At 35.2% G+C, this 20,805-nt stretch overlaps 1 protein-coding gene across 2 annotated transcripts; it reads left to right on the top strand.

Annotated features, from left to right (window-relative positions):
* The first annotated feature begins 3,352 nt into the window (after window positions 1-3,352).
* LOC128227509 (uncharacterized) lies at window positions 3,353-16,978 on the top strand. 2 transcript variants are annotated; one of them, XM_052938127.1, is made up of 7 exons: window positions 3,353-3,428; window positions 5,574-5,884; window positions 8,501-8,741; window positions 9,108-9,203; window positions 10,321-10,563; window positions 11,364-11,538; window positions 13,737-16,978. In XM_052938127.1, the coding sequence occupies exons 2-7, from the start codon at window positions 5,619-5,621 to the stop codon at window positions 14,894-14,896; spliced, it is 2,181 nt and encodes a 726-aa protein (XP_052794087.1). In that variant the 5' UTR covers window positions 3,353-3,428; window positions 5,574-5,618; the 3' UTR covers window positions 14,897-16,978. The 2 variants fall into 2 exon arrangements, with proteins under 2 accessions (XP_052794087.1, XP_052794086.1); XM_052938126.1 differs by lacking the exon at window positions 3,353-3,428 and adding an exon at window positions 3,455-3,667.
* Window positions 16,979-20,805: the final 3,827 nt, after the last annotated feature.

Raw genomic sequence — 20,805 nt, 5'->3', positions numbered from 1 at the left:
AAACATCTAGAATTTTCAAGAGTAGAATCTGTTGAGGTAATCATAGATAAGTCAAAATGGTTAATCTCTGAGTTTTACCGACCACCAAGCATGAAGGACAATGTGTGTTTTGAGGACCTGTACAAATCAATGGATAAACTAAGACAATTTAGTACTAAGAGACACGAATTACAACTGTCCCATAGAAAATAAATGCACACAACTTTCAGAAATATGTGATATATTTGATCTCACAAATTTGGTTTAGACTGCAACATGCTTTCCGTCTGAAACAAATCTAGTCCTTTATGATGTTATTATCACTATTGACCAAAAATTTACAAACATTTTAAACATCGACTGTGCAATAAGTGACTGACACAACATGTTTGCTTTTAATCTAAATCTAACAGTATCCGTACATCAATCAAAGTACATAAACTATAGAAGCTTAAACACTTTTAATGAAACCGATTTTTTAAATGACTTAGGTCAAAAAGATTTCTCTTATAATACACATGATAATGAACTGAATACGGTGTCCGAGAAGCTTAATTACAGCATGTGTAATGGAAACCCTTGATAAACATGAACCCATAAAATCAAGAAAGAAACCTTTACAGCTTGCTACATTTATGAATTCAGATTTAATGAAAGTAATATACAAGAAACAGATATTGTTCGATAAGTATTTCAAAATCAAATCGGGAGGAATACAGAATTCAAATGCGAAATTTTGTCAAAACTTAAAAATCTTCAATCCAAAAATGTTTTGTTTTTTTTAGAAAGATGTGCTTGAGGATGCAAACAAGGCGATGTTTGGAAGCCAATCAATCCATTCCTACCAAATAAATGTATTATCTGACAAAAAAATATTGTCTTAAATGAAAACAACAGTATCATATCGGATCAGGCAGAAATCAGTGAAGTTTAAAATATTTTTATATAAATGTAGCTAAAGACATTGGTGATAAAAACATTACCTTTGACGAAAGTCACAAAAGCATCAAGAAAATAGTTGAATGTACTAACATTCATGAAAATTCGAGTTTGTACCAATCTCATCAAGCTTCATCAGTAAGCAGATCAAATTTATGAATGTAAAAAAGCAACAATTCGCAAGAAGAATAGTGTGCTCGACAAGAGCAATTATAGACCAGTCAGTTTGCTACCAGTGATGTCAAAAGTGTTTGAGAGAGCCAACTATCAACAGCTTATGAATCATTTTAAGAGCATTGATTCAATACTTACTTAAGTGCTTTTATACCTGGATTTGGATGCAATAAAGATCTACTGAAAAATGTTTTCTAGACAAGAACCACCATATTAATGGATCTCTCAAAGGCCTCTAACTGTCTACCACATGACTTACTTCTGCTGAAAATGAAACACTACAATATATCAGAACCGGCAATTAATGATTAAGGGGTGCCACAAGGAAGTATTTTAGGACCGGTATTTTTCAACATTTTCATAAATGACATTTTAATATTGTTGATAAAAGCCAGCTATATAATTATGCTGACGATAAAACTCTATCTAATGCCAGTAATTCGACAAGTGATTTGGTTGAATATTTATGCAAACAACTACAAAAACAAGCCTAGCAGCCGAAAGATTAAACATATACCCCGTTTAATGGCACAGGGTTAACGCCAAAGACATAGAACACAAAAAAAACAAACAATTACCAAACTTCGAAAAGGACAGCATTTACCTAATAGACTGGTTCTCAAAAAATCAATTGAAAGGCAATCCTGAAAAGTTCCAGGCAAAAGCCCAAGGTCATCAACAAAATCTAATGTTTATTTTTTGTGACATCAGCATAGAGTGTGAAGAACTGCTATGTGTAAATCTGGATTATTTTTTACTGAACTTCATTTCTCATGCCACTAGTATATGAAGAAAGCATCAAGGCACTTGAATGTCCTAAACGGAATAGGTGAACAATTTGAACAGACTGGGCAGATTAAAAAAATACCATTCCTTTAATATGTCAAAATTTAATTACTGTCCACTAACATGGCACTTCACAAGTGAAACAAATACTAGAAAAGTTAAAAAACAAAAGAGCGCTGATATTCATATGTAAAAGTAGCTATGGGCAACTACTACACAGATCAGGTCTAGCCTTTTTAAGAATTATGCGTATTAGATCAATTGCACTAAAGACCTTCAAAATACTAAGTAAGATGAATCCAGAATATTTACATGATCATATTAAATATAAAAATACCAATTACAGTTAGATTTACAAACACAGTTGAAAAACCGCAACCAAGAACAGATCTAGGAGTTTGGTAAAAAAAATCCTTTAAGTATGCAGCTGCAGCTCTGTGGAACTCCCGAGACACTTTTAGGCAAGTATCATCATTCGACCAGTTTAAATCACATATAAATAGCTGGAATGGTGAAAAATCCTCATGTGCAGCATGTGATACTACATAAATTAGGGGATGTTCCCACATGGTGTACAGATGCATGCTTAGGAACTGATTGTATTATGCATGAATTGTATTTTGTGTTGCTATAGCTAGTTTGTACTCAGTTGCTTCATCGTTATTACCAAGGTGCTGTTGCAAACACAACAATTATTATTTTTGTTGCTTTATTTCCATGGTTTTTCTGCTGCATGTATTATATCTTGTCATGAATTTGATAATGTTGTGTAGTATGCATGCACTGTAGTTGAAGTTGCAAGCTAGTTTTCTTGTATTTGCTTCATCTTAAGTGTTGTTGTGAACACACCAACTTGATTAATATGCTTTGTTCAGTTGCTTATATTTTTTTCAAGATTGCTTGTCATAATGTTACTCATCTTGAACCACCATGCTGTTATGTTGTGAATCACTTGTATTGTGTAAGCTTTTTCTTCCCAATAGAGATTCCTTTTTGTGCCTGAATCTGTTACTTTTATTATTATTATTATTATTATTATTATTATTATTATTATTATTATTATTATTAACTCATGAAAATAAACCTTATTCCTTTGGTAAGATCATAATTTTATATAAAAAGCTCCTTTAAGCTTATGTTGTCCTGTTACACAATCCGACTTAAAATTAACTTGACTTGGAGAAAACCCACTTGTCCGACTTGAATTGGTGACCACAAACCAAACTTACATTTTGATACACACATACTTTTTGCTTATAATAGTGACACGATAAGGTTAAGTATCACCTATCATAACCGGGATTTATTATGAAAAATATATATTCTGGTATCGAATTGCGAATAAAACCCTGGAATCGATACTATATGGTATTTCCAACTTTTCCCCAATATCGATACCGGATACCGGGCTTTAGCACCCCAAAACATTGACTGGTTGTAATATGATCACATGTTTTGTTGAAATTGTAAAGAATTAATGTCCACCAGTCGAAAAATCTTAAATCGAAAGCGGTGGGAAATTGGAAAATCCAGCGGAGTTGTCCAGCAGAGTAAGCCATTAAAATATTCATTGAAATCCGATGAAATCTGGAGACTTTTTGTTGACGACAATGATCTATTTTTATGCTGACCACCGTGATCATCAAGACCATTTGAGCTTTTTATGTTGACCACCAGATATTAAGTTAAAGTGAAAGTACAAAAATGTAGGAGTGTTATTGAACCCCGTATATTTCGACCCCCAATAGACGCCACATTCGGCCGCATCGCTATACAAGCTAGCTCAACAGTAAGACGGGTAGAAGCCCCCCCCCCCCCCCCCCCGACACTTCAGCATTTTCATTTATCAGGTTGACTTCGCCTCTACCTCAACCAAAAACCTGAAGCAGGGCTGCAAAAGGGTGTTTCAACTGTTTGACCAATCATCATTTTGGGTTGTGTTATCTAAATAAAGATTACAAAATTTTGTTATATTTGCCAAATCCAAAAAAATTGTCAAAAAAATAAGCTTCAAATATAAATACATTTGGATGAGAATATTAGGGGAAGTGCAGAGCATTAGATTTAGAACCATAATCCTGACAGGTCTGCATATTTTTTAAGTTATCTCCCCTTTACCTGATATTTTTCGATATTGGGTACTTGAAACAACTGAAGAGATTGAAATGATGATTGAAATAAGAGAAAGTGCTGTACCCATGAATCATTATCATATACTGCATATTTATTTAGTTATCTCCCCTTAACGTGATATTTTTCCCAAATGGGGTGCTTGTCAGAGTCATATCTTGATATCTTGCAATGTACAGAAGGAATTCAAATGAAACTTGGTTTATAAATAGATAGCAATGACAGGAAGTGCAATTCGTAAGAATACTAAGTCTTATCCTACCCTGCATATTTAATTATTTATTATTTTTTTTCCCATCTAAAGGGACTCGCTAATGATTTAACATGCACATATTTATTACAAAATAAAGTATGGCAAATTCCTGAACACTTCATCAGATGTTGATATTTGCTCAAATAATGGCTTTGAGTTATGATTTGTTGTTGTGTGATTGGTTGATTAATGTTATCTATGACTCGTTAAAAGGTCAAAATATCCAACACTGTTGTATAAGTCCTTATGGCCCAGTGGTAACCGCATTGGTTTTCTATTTTTGGACTAGGGCACTTGTGCCATAGTTGGTAGTAGTCAGACGATCAAATTGCATCTTCAGGGCAATTACAGGGGTTCACTGACGTAATGTATCTCTACTGTATTTTGATTGGATGTCCGTCAGCGAATTTTAACATGGCCGAGGAGTTTTGAATACGAATTTGAATAATCAAAGTTGTACCAGGTCTGAGCACTATTAATGTTCTGGTTTTTCTTGACTTTGCCGTCGTGGGCCATGCACCTGGGTTCTTGTTTCCAAATGCACATAGTTTGTGGAACTTATAATTTTTATGCACATATTTCGAGAATGGAGAAAATAATGACCGTTGCTTTTATGACAAGCAAGGCATAGTTGGGCTTCCCTGTCCTATGAACACATTTTTGGTTTCAGTGACCAAGTGAACATTCACTGCTTTAAGCTTAGGTTTCTAGATGAAGAACGGCACCAAAGTTAAGTTAACAAATGGTCTCACTTCTAGAATCCAACTAAAAAAAGAAGATAGTAAAGTGGTAAAATTATGATTTAAATAGCAGTACTCTATTTTTCTTACAAAATATAACTTGATAATGTTGAGGTGCTCTGCTGATAAAGTTTCACCATCAGTACTCTGAAACTAAGGAGGAAATTAAGATTATTTTAGAGTCTTGAATGGACCTTTGTGTGTATAAAATTGTTTTGTTTTTTTGTATGTTTTGGGTGTGTGTGTGTGTGGGGGGGGGGGTGATGGGAGGGTCAAGATGGCCTTTTTCCCGGGTACTGGGACTGTGCCCAAATTAGCACAAAGATCCACAATATTATAGGATGCTGAAAATATAACTGCAATTCAATAATCATGCTCTAGAGATGGCCACTAAGCCTCAAAAGGGCACTTACCTCATTATAAAATATCAACTACAAAAATTATGTTGTTGCAATTAAAATTGCCAGAATAGAAAAATTGGCCCACTTTTGCTATTTTGCCCCCATTGGCTACAGCAAGCAGGAATTCTGTCTGGACTGATATATTAATACTTAAATTGCAAAATATTTCAGATCACCACGTCAGATACATGTTTGTAAGGATAGTCAAATGAAGAAATGGCACATTACAGAGACAATTTTACAACAACGCTTATGCAGAAAATTGACGGAGAGCTCATCTGTGGGGTCTGCTTAGAGTTTTTTACGACCCCAATACTGCTTCCATGTGGCCACAACTTCTGTAAGGCTTGTATATTGAGTATCGTACAAACCGGGAGATTCAATTATCTGTCCCTGGGTCCATCCAATTCCTTCAACTGCCCAGTATGCCAAGCACGAACAAGCAACAGTCCAGGACATCTGGATCATCTGCCGATCAACAGGTATGCAACTCAGCGGTTCATTAAAGAAATAAACATATAGTCCAGACTCGCGTTGTTGACGTCAGATATCTCGACTTTCCGGATGTGTCGACTTTTTACTCCGGTCCCGACTAATCTTTCTAAATCTATATAAATTAAATCTGCTTGTGTTCATTTTTCTATCTCGATTTTTTCGCTATGTCGACCTCCTATTTCAGTCCCTGTGGTCGAATTTCATACGTTTCCCTTGTTTATTATTTCGAAATATAGATCGAGCTAGATGCGAAAATATTCATGACTTGCGGCATGTCGCTAAACCACTGTGCGTGTCAAAATCGCAAACTGTCATAATTGGAGGTTATTGAAGTGTTTAATTAAAGTTGTTTGTTTATGTTTTTGATTAAAGGGACATTTATTGTACTAGAGACATTTATTGAAACGCACGAGGACGCCGGTGATATCATGGGAAAATTCGACAACAATGAAAGTTACGTGACAAAGAATTTTTTCTACACTGCATGTAGAAAGCAAACTTTTTTAAACGAAACAATAGAATTTAATTTATTAAATTTGACACAAATAAATCGTTTTTAGATCGACTATTTGAAGAATAGGTGGGCTATACTACTCGTCCCGGCGTCAGCGTCCAGTTAAATTTTTCGGGCAAGTTGGGATTTTCACTGATAAGTCCAATACCCTTCATTCAATTGACTTAATACTTCACACAGTTGCAGGGCTTCCGTTAAAGGAAGTTTGGAAGTATATTACTCCCTAGAAATGGGTTAAAACTTCCAAAATTGATTCCTTGGAAGTACAAAAACTTCCATAATTTTAAAGAAAACTTCCAAAGTTAAAAGCTTGGAAGTTCAAAATATCAAAACCTGGTGTCAATATTACTTTTATGGTCACAATTTTAATCAGTCTTGAAGTGAAATGATTTATAATAATCTAAATTTGTGAATTTGGCAAGTTATAGTTGCATTTTTTTACATACCAGTTGAAACATAGTGGAATTTTTTTATTGTATTCGAGAGACTTAAACTTCCACATTTCAGTGAAAAACTTCCAATATTGATGGACAGGAAGTTCAGACTTCTAGTTTAAAATTCTTAATGGAAGCCCTGAGTTGTTCAGGGCCATCACATGATGAGGTTAGATAACTCCATATTATTATTTACACAGATTATGGCCCCTGATTGACTATGGAACTTAGGTTAAAGTTTTAGGGCAGGTTGGGATATTTATTAATAACTTCTATACCCTTTGTTCAATTGACTTAATACTTCACACAGTTGTTCAGGACCATCACACAATGAGGTTACATAACTCCATATTATCCTTAATACAAGTTATGGCCCCAGATTGACTTCGGTTAAAGTTTTAGGGCAAGTTGGGATTTTCACTTAAAACTCCAATACCATTCATTCAATTGACATAATACTTCACACAGTTGTTAAGAGCCATCACATAATGAGGTTAGATAACTCCATATTATCTTTTATACAAATTATGGCCCCTGATTGACTATGGAACTTAGGTTAAAGTTTTAGGGCAGGTTGGGATATTTATTAATAACTTCTATACCCTTCATTCAATTGACTTAATACTTCACACAATTGCTCAGGACCATCACCCAATGAGGTTACATAACTCCATATCCTTAATACAAGTTATGGCCCCTGATTGACTTAGGTTAAAGTTTTAGGCAAATAAAAGTTAAGGGCAAGTTGGGATTTTAATAAAAAAAACTTCTATATTGTTCATTCAATGCACTTAATAAAATTCAAAATTATTTACGACCATCTAACAACAAGAAATATAACTCCATTTTAACCCTAAATACAAATTATGACCCTTGATTTTTTTGATTTTTTTTTATTTCTTTTGAAAGGCATATTTGTATATTCTTAACCACATTTTCATAATGGGAACTCAAGTTATTTGAATGACTTGCGTCATTGTTCGGGGGGGCTGGTGGGAGGGCAGCATCAAAGTCACCTTATGTATCGAATAATTTTAGTTAGGTTTGACATAAAGAGACCAAACTTGGAAATATTACATCGTTATTGTGTTCACTTCTAAGTCAAAGCGGCGTAGTCGAGCACGCTGCCTTACGTTGGCTCTTGTTTATTTAGTACGTTTGCTGTAATCACGACGGTAATTTGTAACAAGACCGTTCAATTCCAGAAGTCGGACATCGGACATAAATCAAACTCAGATGTGTTGGGTTTGGTGATATTTTTTTGTAATTTGGATGTGTCAAATGTTCGTTATGTCGACTTTTTTCCTCAACTTTTTTCCTCAGGTCCCGACAAAGTCGACAAAAGAGTTTTGACTGTATACATGTTTTTGGTCTTATGTGTTTCTCATAGATTTGTTTGTAAGGATTGGATTCTTGTGCCATTTATAAAGCCTAAAAAAAATACTTGACCCTATTTAGCAAAACCCTTTTTTTTGAGCTTAGATAAAAAAGTTCTGATTTTTTTTATTTTATATTGTGCCCCTTTCATGTATTTTTACACAAAGTATGCTGTGCAATTGCAAGACAACATTAATAACAACATATTAAAACCTTCTCGATTTACTCCTAGTAGTATTGTATTAATGTTAGGTTGAAAGATTTTGTTCTTTGAACAGGGCACTGGAAAGCATTGCTCAGTTGTACAAGGAGAGTTCACCAGTGGACATCTTTGACTCGGCCTGGCAGGCAGATCTTGCCTTGAAGCCTGGACAGTGTGAGGACCACAAGCTGCCCTGCGACCAGTTTTGTGACAGCTGTATCGAGGTGGCCTGTCGCATGTGCGTGAAGGCCAAACACTCCGCGAGGGCAGGCAAACATCGGGTGGAACCACTGGCCAGTGTCACACATTCATACCAGGTACTGGGAGTGATCCACTTTCAAATCTGCCTTCAAAGAGTCCGTCCCTTAAACTTGCATGTTTCTTAACCATGGGTCCTGAGCAAAAAAATGAAAAAAATAAATAATCATTTGAAATGTTAATGTAAGTATTGATCGTAATTTTTCTTGTGTTAATGCTCTATGTATGCAGTAGGGCAAGTGAGCAACTTATCTAAGAGCACTTGTGCGCTTCATGGAAATAAAGACAAAATTACATGTATCATGTTTACAATATGTTTTAGAATTGGTCATCAAGTCTTTGTAAAATGTTGGTCAAAAATATATATATATATAGAGGGAGAGAGAGAGACCAAGCTGAAATATATTAATCCGATTACTTTTCAGCTTGAGATATGTGAGACACTTTCGGAGCTGAAGAAGAAGCTGCTGGTCATCAATGACAAGATGGGAGTGCTGGAGGAGGTCATCAGTGGTATACAGGTACGCTATAGTCGCGGTATGGCTGTTAGTTACACAAACTAACATGTTCCTGAGTAGCTTGGCATTGTTTAATGTTACACACCTCAGCCTCGTTTCAATAAAGATGGCAAGGCTTAAGATCGTTACATTTTTGGCTGTTAAAAACTGACAATATGGCTGTCTGGACCGATTTTGACTTTGCTAGACTGATTTGAGTTACTGGAAATGACTAAAAAATCAGTCCGAAATTTATTTATTTTCAATTTCGTTCAAAACGGCTTAGTGTTTGTCATATCACATCCTTAAATACCAGGGGACATCCTTGAGGGCGATAACATGTGTTAATTGACTTTGCTGTTTTTTAACATTAAATTAAAGTGATGTCAGATTCTCTGTCTCTCATGCAAAAAATGTCACACTTTTGCTATGAATTGTCCTTGTTAATCCCTGAAAGCATTAAAATTTTAATTCAATTAACCTAGTTGATCCCTACTGTAATTCCATAGGATATCAACAGTGACACACTTGATTAACTACAGAGCATGACTGCTTAATGCGCCGCTTATGTCATTTTAAGAAAATGAAAAATTCGTTGTCGTTTACAAACTTTTAGAAGCCTTGATTATTGTTATAGATATATCTGTTTATTAAAGAATTATCAGTTGTATGTTACATTTTTTGTAGTCTGCAATTAATTACGATTGCAGCAGTCCTTGTTAGAAACGCCGCAGAATTAGATAAGAATCTCATTTAAAAATAATTTAATATCAATTGTTTTCTAAATTGGCTATGATGGCTCTAAAGCAGCGCTAACAAAATGCCACATCATGAATATTTATTGACTGAATACACATCACGAAAATGTGTGACTTTGGAACCAGCCTTTTGTGGGGGGGGGACTTTGTCACTAATGACCTAATATAAATATTTCAGGCTCAATTATTTCCTTAAAGAATGTGTTTGCGGTGTATGTGAAATACTTTGCCTGTGGATAGAAATATTTTCCGATATTCTTTAACAAGGATTTCACATGGTATTTTTAAACTGTATGGCAATTGACATGTTTTTGTCATTTCTCCTTGCTTCATTTAATTCACAAACTACTTAATCATACAAATGTATGCATTGCCGTCCATAGGCAAATGAAGAGCAAATGTGTAAGCAGCTGGGTGACAGTGTAGCTACAATGGTAGCCAAGTTGAAGTCCCACCAGACCCAGTTGGAGAATGAGGTGCGACGTTCAAGCGAGGACCTCCAGAGGCCCGTCCATGCGGAGCTTACCAAATGTCGGGGCCTCAAAACACACACCAGCCAGCTCATGAAGAAACTATCAGATATCAGGAGAGACAGGCACAGGAAGGATGTTGCTTTTACATTGCAGGTTGTTGGACACCATTATGATATTGATGCTGTTGCAGATTATTTTTTTTATAAAAAGTCTTAAACAATTACTAAACTTGGAAGCAAAAAGAAGTGTTGAAGTGTTAAAACTATCATTTCCACACATATTATGGTCACATGAATGAATAGAAATACTTCTGTCAAGAAATTATGTGTGGAAGATTTTTCAACGAAAAAATTTGGGTAACAGAATGGCAAAACAAGGTGGTTAGTCAGATGTGTGGGCTGGCGAATGTTGTTAACAATTCTGCTTTAAAGTTTCTATTCCATGTCATAAATTTAATAGTTTTTATCCAATTGTTATGAAACTTTAAAACAATACTTCTCTGCATGATGTCTTGAACAATAATGAATATGGGTCACCTCAGGTCAAAAACTAGGTCACTAGGTCAAATCCTAGAGGGGAAAAAATCATAAATCCCAATCATAAACTTTTTCATAAAACTTGTACACAGGTTTTCTGCATGCAACACATAATTCCTATATATATTACTGTAAGGTATAAAAAATCACCTGCTCCAAACAATACAATAAATGGTAGTAAAAGGCAATTTTTTATTACTGCTGACAAACAGTACATCTTATTGAAAAAAATGTAATTGTCAAAATAAAAAATACGGCTATAATGCTTTGCCTTCAACTGGGAAATCATTCCACTTTTGTCTGGATTGGCACAGCTCTGGTGCTAAGGCTTACTTCCCTATCATTTCCTTAAACATATAAACAACATTTTATGTAAAGTAAATGTGGAAGGTAACGAGCTGTTAATATCCCTTACAGTTGATGAGAACCACATGTCAGGAGTTGAACACCTTTTCCTATCAGGACATAGACTGGTACCTGAGGAATGAGGCCATTCCAGAGGTGAATGTGCCCATGTGGGATATAGACCTGCGGGGCCTCACAGCTGCCATAGACCAGCTTACCTGGAAGGATAGATACAGTGGTACATATGGTGAGTGGCTTTCATGTAATTTTAAATGGTAAACATGTTGTTCAAATTTGAACCAAAAAAATTATTTGGTTATCTAGTCCGAAATCTGATCAATGATTAATTATGTCTCCCCCTCTCTGGGGGAGACATATTGTTTTTGCCCTGTCCGGTAGTCCGTCAGTCCGTCAGTCCGTCCGTACGTCACACTTCGTTTCCGATCGATAACTGGAAAACCGCATGACCTAGGATCAACAAACTTGGTAGGGAGGTTGGTCGTGAGGTGTAGAGGATCCCTATTGTTTTTGGGGTCACTAGGTCAAAGGTCAAGGTCGCGGCGACCCCCAATATAAAAAACATTTCTGCTCAAAATCTTGAGAACGGTTTGACCTAGGTTCACCAAACTTGGTAGGGAGGTTGGTCATGAGGTGTAGAAGATCCCTATTGTTTTTGGGGTCACTAGGTCAAAGGTCAAGGTCGCGGCGACCCCCAATGTAAAAAACATTTCCGCTCAATATCTTGAGAATGGTTTGACCTAGGTTCACCAAACTTGGTAGGGAGGTTGGTCATGAGGTGTAGAGGATCCCTATTGTTTTTGGGGTCACTAGGTCAAAGGTCAAGGTCGCGGCGACCCCCAATATAAAAAACATTCCTGCTCAAAATCTTGAGAACGGTTTGACCTAGGTTCACCAAACTTGGTAGGGAGGTTGGTCATGAGGTGTAGAAGATCCCTATTGTTTTTGGGGTCACTAGGTCAAAGGTCAAGGTCGCGGCGACCCCCAATGTAAAAAACATTTCCGCTCAATATCTTGAGAATGGTTTGACCTAGGTTCACCAAACTTGGTAGGGAGGTTGATCATGAGGTTTAGAAAACTCCTATATTTTGGGGGGTCACAAGGTCAAAGGTCAACGTCGCTGTGACCTCTAATGTAAAAAAATATTTCCGTGCAATATCAGGAGAATGCTTTGATCTAGTTACATTTTATACCAGTTTGATTGATTGGAAGAACTGATAAGATGTCATAGTATAGCCATGGACAGGATTCTGTGTTTATAAAAAAAAGTCTCCTTAAAGCTTCAACTGAATTTATTATGTCTCCCCAATTAATGGGGAGACATATTGTTTTTGCCCTGTCCGTCAGTACATCCGTCACACTTCGTTTCTGCTCAATAACTAAAGAACGCTTGCACTCAGGAACTTTATACTTGGTATGCTAGTTGGTCATGACTAGTAGATGACCCCTATTGATTTTGAGATCAATAGGTCAAAGGTCAAGGTCGCAGTAGATATTCACTATTTAATACAGGTGAATAAACCAAACTTCACTGTTGGTTTGTCTCCTGTCCATAATTACAAATTTCATGTCCATCTTTTTTTTTCTCAGATACGACCACACAATAGGGGAGACAAGCGCTTTTTCAAAAAAGTAATCTCTAGTTATAAATAGATTTTATGCATTTTTTAACTGCCTATTCAGACAGCCTTCGTTAATTACATTAAGTACAGTTTGAATGATCTAAAAGGGATTATTAATTTTTATGAGAACTTTTAGAATGAAATATTATTTATAAACAGTACAGGTATAAAATGTTGAGTGGCAATTTGAAAGTGATGGATTTGCACTAAACATCCCTTGGTTAATATATACATAACATTGGTACCGGAGGTTTTGGGTCATGTTTTTTTTTTTTCAAAATATATTACAGAACAGAGCAATTTTTTATGCACGTAAACTACATAGTTTCTTGTAACAGATAAATTCATTTAAGCAAATCAAGCTACAAGGTATAAGGTAAAAGCACATAGCAAGGATGGATCTTAGAAGAAATATTTATGTTTAAACCATTTCACAGGGTGAAGGATTATGGATAAAAAGCATTTTCACTTCACAAATAATATTGGTGTATAGAGTTTTAAGTCAAAACATAGTGGATAGAAGCATAATGAAAATCGTGGTAAAAAGCTTAGAAAAGATATCTCACTGCATTTCATGTCATGTACATGCCTTTGAAGCTTTGTATTTACTTAACATAAATATTTCAAAAACAAATTCTGATGACAGTAACTGTACAAATTCAAATATACTAGGTCGTTCTCTATAGTAAGGCTTTATATATTCTCTCTAATTTGTTGCTAAAAATGAGAAATACAACATGTAGAGATAAAATGAAACTCATCTTTAATAAATACATGTACATTAATCTGTATTTGCTTATTGTAGGAAAGGACATGCATGATGTCAGTACACAAACTGTAGCTTCGAATAACCCAACCCTGAATGTAAGTTATCACGTCACTCCTCCCCATCCAAACAGTGCCGATGTTACCAAGGCCCCTGAACAAGTGTGGGACGAGATAGATGGAGACTTTGTGCCTAGAGCTTCAAGAATGTCAGAGCAACCGGAGACTCAGCTTGGTAAAAAAACTGGAAAAAATAGGGACAGTGTTAGTCCAAAAGTAAGTGCTAGAAAGAAGGATTTAAGGAATCGAACACATAGTAATGACTCGGAACTTCATGAAAGAAGTAGAAAAAAGAGCAAAGAAAGAAAAAAAGAAAGGTGTGATTCCGGGCAAACTGAAGCATTTTCAAGGTCTTCCAGTACTACTAGCCTACCTGTGGCAGAAGGGTTGAGGGTCCCTGTGCATTCTGGGTTAGAACATAAAATAAATCTGGATGAAGAAGTGCTTAGTAAATCCCTTGATGCTGGTGGTTTTCATGAGACTCCAAAATCTAGCAATGCCGAGGCCCTTGCCAAGTTTTTGGCCCGGAGAAAAACTTTGTCCCCATCTGCATCATCCCCCGTTTTCACATCTTCCATGTCAGATCGAAGTATAAGCTCACCAAGTATAGCTGAGTGCGATACTGGCAGGGATAATGAATTGGCTACTGGTGTTGATTGGCGAATAGATCCTGCTGAGGAGCTTGTCCAAGCAAAGAAAAGTGTCACTAAACACAACAGTGACGGACAACTGAGATCATCTAAAGCCACAAGTTCGGAGGTAATATCTAAAGAAACATCAAGTGCTGGGTTGAATATGTCAAATGACATGATTGGAGAAAGTCTTGTTGCGAGAGTTGAGAAACATAATCATGCCAAAAATACTGGTGCTCAAAGAACATTTACGGTGATAAAACCTGACACAAATAACACTGATAGTAGAGAAAAACATAGTGAAAGTTCTTGCAATGAATCACTCCTTGTAGCAAGTGCAACTCCTGATCACACGGGTGATGACCAGACCCAAATCAAGACTAAACATTCACCAAAGGAATTCACCAAGAAACCTCTTGCCAGTAGCATGGATTTTGACTTCAGCCCATCAACACCTGTTGAATCTGGAGATCAAAAGTTTCCTGTTCATATTGTTACCCAAGTTTGAGAAGGGCTTGTTTGTTCTTGTTTTTTGTTACATGTACTTTTGTTTATTTTGTTATTGCATGTACTAGTTATTTTAGTTATCTATTACTCACACCAGTTTATAAGTATGGTCGCCATCCATCTGTATGTCTATTTAGAGACAGACATTCTGGGATATATTTTATTTTTTTAGAAAAGAAATTAACATTTGATTTAGTATAACAGTTCTTTTAAGCATTGTTCTAAATCGCACAAATTATATGTGTATACATGCCATGACAGTTTTTTAAAGCATCAGTAAAGTTATTAAGCTGTTCTCTTGATGAAGAAAAAAAATCCTTTATTTTCATAGCCTTGACCAAGTTGTCAGCATCTGTATGCAAAAACTAAAACCTTAGCCCAAACTCACAAAACACTCATCACCTGAAACCTAGTACATGTTTAACAAGAATTAATACATGTGTAGCATGGTCCATAACACTGGATTAAATAATTATTGAGAAATTTGAGAAAAATTCAACAGAAGAGCATAAAAAAAATATGTATCTAGTGTTTCTTTATGATTTAAAATTGGCCCCAAATTCAGCCCCATTCAAAATCCCCAAAAGTATTCTTTTCTCACAAAAATTAGACTAAAAATTCACAATCCAAAAAATATATATATTATTTTATTTGTTCTTATTTTTTTTTTAAAGTCAACAAGTACTGTTATGTTTATATGCAATCCTCCTCTTTTAAAAATTTTCAAAATCTGTGACCTAAAGTGCCTGTGTTTTTTTTCCTTGTTTGAAATGTACTAACGTATATTCACAATTTTAGACTTTTTGTCGGAATTTAAACACTGGTATCAGCTTTTAGTGGTCTTGTTGAACTTGGACTAAAAATGTTTTTTGTATATTCACAGTTTTATCGTAAATAATGATTGTTAGACATACTCGCAGTTTAAATTGAAGCAACAGTTGTACCGACAGAATTTACAAAAGTGGGTGGGTAACATCATTATTTGTATGTGAGGTGTCAACCATGGTAATCCAGTGGATCACTTCGAAATCTTTTGTAATGATTGTTGATAGGACTAGCATGGTTTTGAAACAAAGAGTCCCATGTGAAAATAAGTTTGTCCTAAAATATTCTGATAGGACACATCTAGAACGCTATTTAAGGAATGGGGTTTGTAGAATAGCTTATACAACAGCTTATACTCGGGAGGTTTTGATTGAATAAAAATAAAATACATAAACACAAGGTCAGAATGGCATATTATCAATCTGTGACCAATTACACATACAAAGAGATCATTGTGAGTCAATATATCTGAGATCTTCTGGGCTTCTTCCCATGCCACTCCTGCCTGGTAAATTAACTTCAAAAGTTTGTGGCATCTCACTGTCAACCATGTGAATTCTATCAGCGGTAGGTAAAATCTACAGCTTAAGACCCCTTTACCTCTCTACTATCCCTACGTAAACTACCATTTTAAAAAAAAGGCTTTAACTTTGCTTTTTATGTGTCTGACATGATCCTGCCATAATCAGCGATTGTAAGGCCATTGTTTATATAACATTCATAAAAGTTTGACAACGAATGGGTCAGGCACGAGGAAGGAAATATCGGCCCTGTCTACCAATAGTGTGTATACAGTGTTAACGTGATGTACCGCAGTGAGTTCAAAGGCCTAGATCAATAAAACAGAAGTCGCTTAATTGGTTCGCTGCTCTTGGAAATCACGAGACAATTTAGAGCTCACCTTTGATTGCAGTGTATTACAGTAAACTAATACATATTCACTTATTGACAAATGACGTATGTTTGTTAGTTTATTTGTGAAATGTTTATGATGAAAGAATGTTTTGTAACCACAAAACCATTTGTTATCCTCTATGTTAACTAACTTCTTTTCTTACATCTATGTTGTCTGAAAATTTCATATTTAGCAAGAGAGCTTTTTCGTCGGAAACAATTTTCAAAGTTGTTTTTTTCAACAATCTGTTTTGAAGAAATGAATTTTCTTCAAGGACTGAATTCTTATGTCATATAGTTCCTATTTCTAAATGTTTGCATATTAAAAATTGCTTTACCAAAGACCAGTAAAACTAAAACACAACATAGCTGAATTTGACATTTGTACCCTATCCTGATTTTATCAAAATAAGATTCATCCCCTCAGCTGCATTTAATGATTTATAAAACATACATTTATTATGAACATTCTGATTGTTTCAAATGCTTTGTTTGTTGTTCTAGATGCTTTTTAGGAGGAGAAAAAAAATAGGACAATGCAGGTTTGTTTTCTTGTATTTTGGGAATATGACATATACCAGTGGAAAAGTGACTTTTTTGCAGCAATTTTGGCAAAATTGGGAATTTGCATCTAAGCATGAAATCCAACAAAGGCTCAAAACTTTTTAAAGCACAATGATTGGTTACAACGAAGGATCCAAGTTTAACCAACTACTTCATATAGTTTCTGTTTGTTTCAATCTCACTGTGTTTTTTGGCATTAACATTTTCAGTTAGCATTTCAGCAACAGTTTTTATGCCTTTGTGCTAATAGATGTAACTTTGGCATATTTTTTCATGCTTTTTTTGTGGCTTCAAGCTTTCTTGTAAAGTGATTTCCTTATAGCGTCCCAGTAATGAAAACTTTGTCAGCCTTTTGTGGCAATTTTCTGCTTTTGCTGCACTATAGTACAAGCAGTTATACTTTGATTCATACTTGGCTGAAGAAAAAGTGCTGATAAGGAACTGTGACAGACTTGGGAGACACAGGCCTAGTAACATTATATTTACATGCCTGACATAGACCTGAACATTTTGACATGTTTTTCATTTTTTTCCGATAATATTTTGATTGCGCAACGTTTTATTTGGAAAGTTTTATCCGTCGAAAAAAGTGCTAGGGGATGTAGTTGTTTGTTATTTAGATAAAAAATATGTAAAGTGTAACGAATACATAGACATAAAACGGCCAAAAATGGGCTACTAAGGCATTGGGACCTGTTTGCTATGGTACCAGGACCCGGATATTTTGTATATTAAAGGCAAAATGGCAAAAATAACAAACTATAGTATACCCAAAAATATATAGCTGACACATTAAAACTTATTAATCATTGTGATTATTTATATATAATACATTTGTTATTTAAAAAATGTTTTGCCGTTTCTGGTACTTGAATTAAAAAACCTGGTTATAGTGTCCCTGATACTTTTTATACAAGGTATGATAATATTTACTTATTTCCTTGTTGATTCCTCTTCAGAGGTGCATTTATTCCAGACTCTTAGGCCAAAGTTTTTTTTAATCTTTAGATTGACTGGAGATTTGGTACAAAGTGTCTGGAGGCTGAAGCACTTATTTTGGCTGTTTTATGCCCACTCCCAGAAACCTTCTTTCTGAAAACATGGCTATGCTTTGCCCAAAGACCTTCACGGCTCTTTTCTCCCTTCCAGTCCATCCAATCTCATCAAAATTGTAGATCTGTATGAAATAATTTTGGTACTATGTGTTACGTGCAACTGCGACATGAGTTCAATGAACTGCTCAATTGAAAAATTTAAATATTCATGCTAACATGAAATTATTTTAATTTTGCAAAAATTCATCAGTCAGTGAATAACGTTAAAAAATCATTTTTAATACAGTTCGCTTAATTAATAGCACACCCTGTCCGGCTTGTTTAAAAGGTCATGATCATCCAAGACACTGGCAAACATTATATAAAATTTGTCAATGACCTCCTGTATTGACATAGATGCAAGTGATATGTCCATGTTCTCGGCCAAGCGCTTCAAGAGGACAGGATGACAGGTCAGGAATCTCCGAAATCGGTTATTTTTGGCCCACAAATAACTGGATCCAGAGTTCTCTGTACTGATGCAGGTAGCATGAGCTGATAAATAAACGATTGTATGATTAATTGTAATAAACTCACAGTAGTAATAAGCAGATTATCAATCTATTTCAGAATATATTCTTAAATTTTATGAGATAATATTTTACCATACATTCATTAATCATACCATAATTATGTTAGAATTATTTTAAATCTAAATTAAATCTTTTGATTCTTAAGACTGGCATGCCCTGGTTGGCTATGTAGAGGCACAACTGTACTAAGGGCGGCCTGGTCCTCAGGCTTCATATCTAGCTTCCTTCCTTTTGGTGTACGCTCTGTCCCTTTTGCGTCAAAATATTGAACCCCTAATGCACATTTCCCTTTTTCTGGATTCTCAAATTAAGTAGGGTTCTGTGGCTATTAGTGTTGGTACATCCAGGTAAATATAATACACTCAATTTACAATATATAAAAAACAACAACAAAAAATCATTTTTTAATACAAAATCAATGAATCTCTTCAAGATGCCGAGAAAGTATGCTGTGAATGGGAATCAACTCAAACAAAATCTGCTAAGAAATTGTAAGAGTGGTGTCCCTTGCTTCAAAAAAATCTAAGAACATGGGCAATTAATGATAATTTACCAAAACATGTCAAAAAAAAATTATAGCAAATAATTGGTGTTTGCAGAAGATGGAAGAAAACTAACAATTTAATAATAGTAAAGATGGCAACGCAAATGCATCAACATTTAACGATTACAGTTATTTTATTTGCAACAAGAGACGGGTGTCAAAATTGTGCACATGGTCTGTGACTTCATTCCCCCGCTTCTACATATTTACATCTTAGCTGTTTAGGACTTTGACAGGAATTTATAAGGAAAATACTCATCTAAACTTGACATAGATGTCTAGTTCAGATGTTAGTGCACTTTGCATTTAAGTATTCATAACCACAGTATAATATAGTTTACATCAGTGATCTTTACATCATTTACACATTTGATTTATCAATAAACAATATCATATTTGTGGGTACATTCAGGACAACACCAATTACATCCGGATTCTTTCCAGTCCTTATCATATCTTGCAAAAGGCCAACACATTCAGATATCACAACCTGATGCAACTATCTTGCTTTTGAAATAATCCCAACTAAAAGGAACATTTATTGTGACAATGTCTCATGTGGTCCATATAACAAAATGACAACTCTGAGTTTTTGTTATGCCCATCAACCCTTGGGCCTGGGCATAATTTCCATCACTTGTATCTTTCTTTAAGAACATACATCTGCTAATTTTCTAAATGTACTTAATTTTGCCTTTGGACATTTCTTCAGACACTGACAAAATTCTGGCACTAAAAGGGCACTTAATCATAATGTTTTTCCATGGCAAGTGCATGAAATGATTCCATCTAGGCTGCCCCTGATAAAATGGCATTCATCATTCACCATTAAAAATTCTGATCACCTTAACGTGCTTGTGGTATTTTCCATTCTTAATTATATAGGAGTGCCTTGCTTTTTGTTCATTTTTCCTGCCCAATTTAACTGAAGGAACATTTTTTAGCTATCTTGATTTGTATCTCCTGTAATAGTTTGTAATAAGGACTCTGAAGATTTGTTTTTGTTGATTAATTTTATAACTTTTTCTTTTATCAAATTTTGTTGCTGTTATGGCTCCATGTCTTCGCTCATGCAATTCAGAACTGTGATGGATTGCACTTGGCTCTTACCACATTCAGACAGTCCATTGTAACTGTACATTTACAAATGCACCAACTGTTGCAATGCAAATGGTTTGGAAATTTTATAAGTCTTGGCATCACTCACGGTCATAACATCAGTGTTTGTAAGATATTTATTTACAACTGACTTCTATGTCTGGTAGACTCAATATTTCTTTTTTCCAGTCATGTTTGCCAGTTCTTTCTTCTGGATGTCTGGTTGGTGAATTGATGAATCATTCTTTATGGACTGGTAATGTCTTGTTGTTGATGTCTCAAGACAATGATACAGTAACACAATCTGGGCCTTCATTGGAAACTTGACATCAGTACTGTGCTCCATACATAGTCTTTT

This window comes from Mya arenaria, chromosome 3, assembly GCF_026914265.1.
Source record: "Mya arenaria isolate MELC-2E11 chromosome 3, ASM2691426v1".
Taxonomy (NCBI): Eukaryota; Metazoa; Mollusca; class Bivalvia; order Myida; family Myidae; genus Mya; species Mya arenaria.
This window is presented reverse-complemented; position numbering and strand designations above follow the sequence as displayed.

Excerpts from the sequence above, each read along its gene's own strand:
- LOC128227509 (XM_052938127.1), top strand. The coding sequence starts at position 5,619 with ATGGCACATTACAGAGACAATTTTACAACAACGCTTATGCAGAAAATT. Across the intron at positions 10,564-11,363 it reads ATGTTGCTTTTACATTGCAG|TTGATGAGAACCACATGTCA; the intron begins GTTGTTGGACAC and ends TATCCCTTACAG. Across the intron at positions 11,539-13,736 it reads TAGATACAGTGGTACATATG|GAAAGGACATGCATGATGTC; the intron begins GTGAGTGGCTTT and ends TGCTTATTGTAG.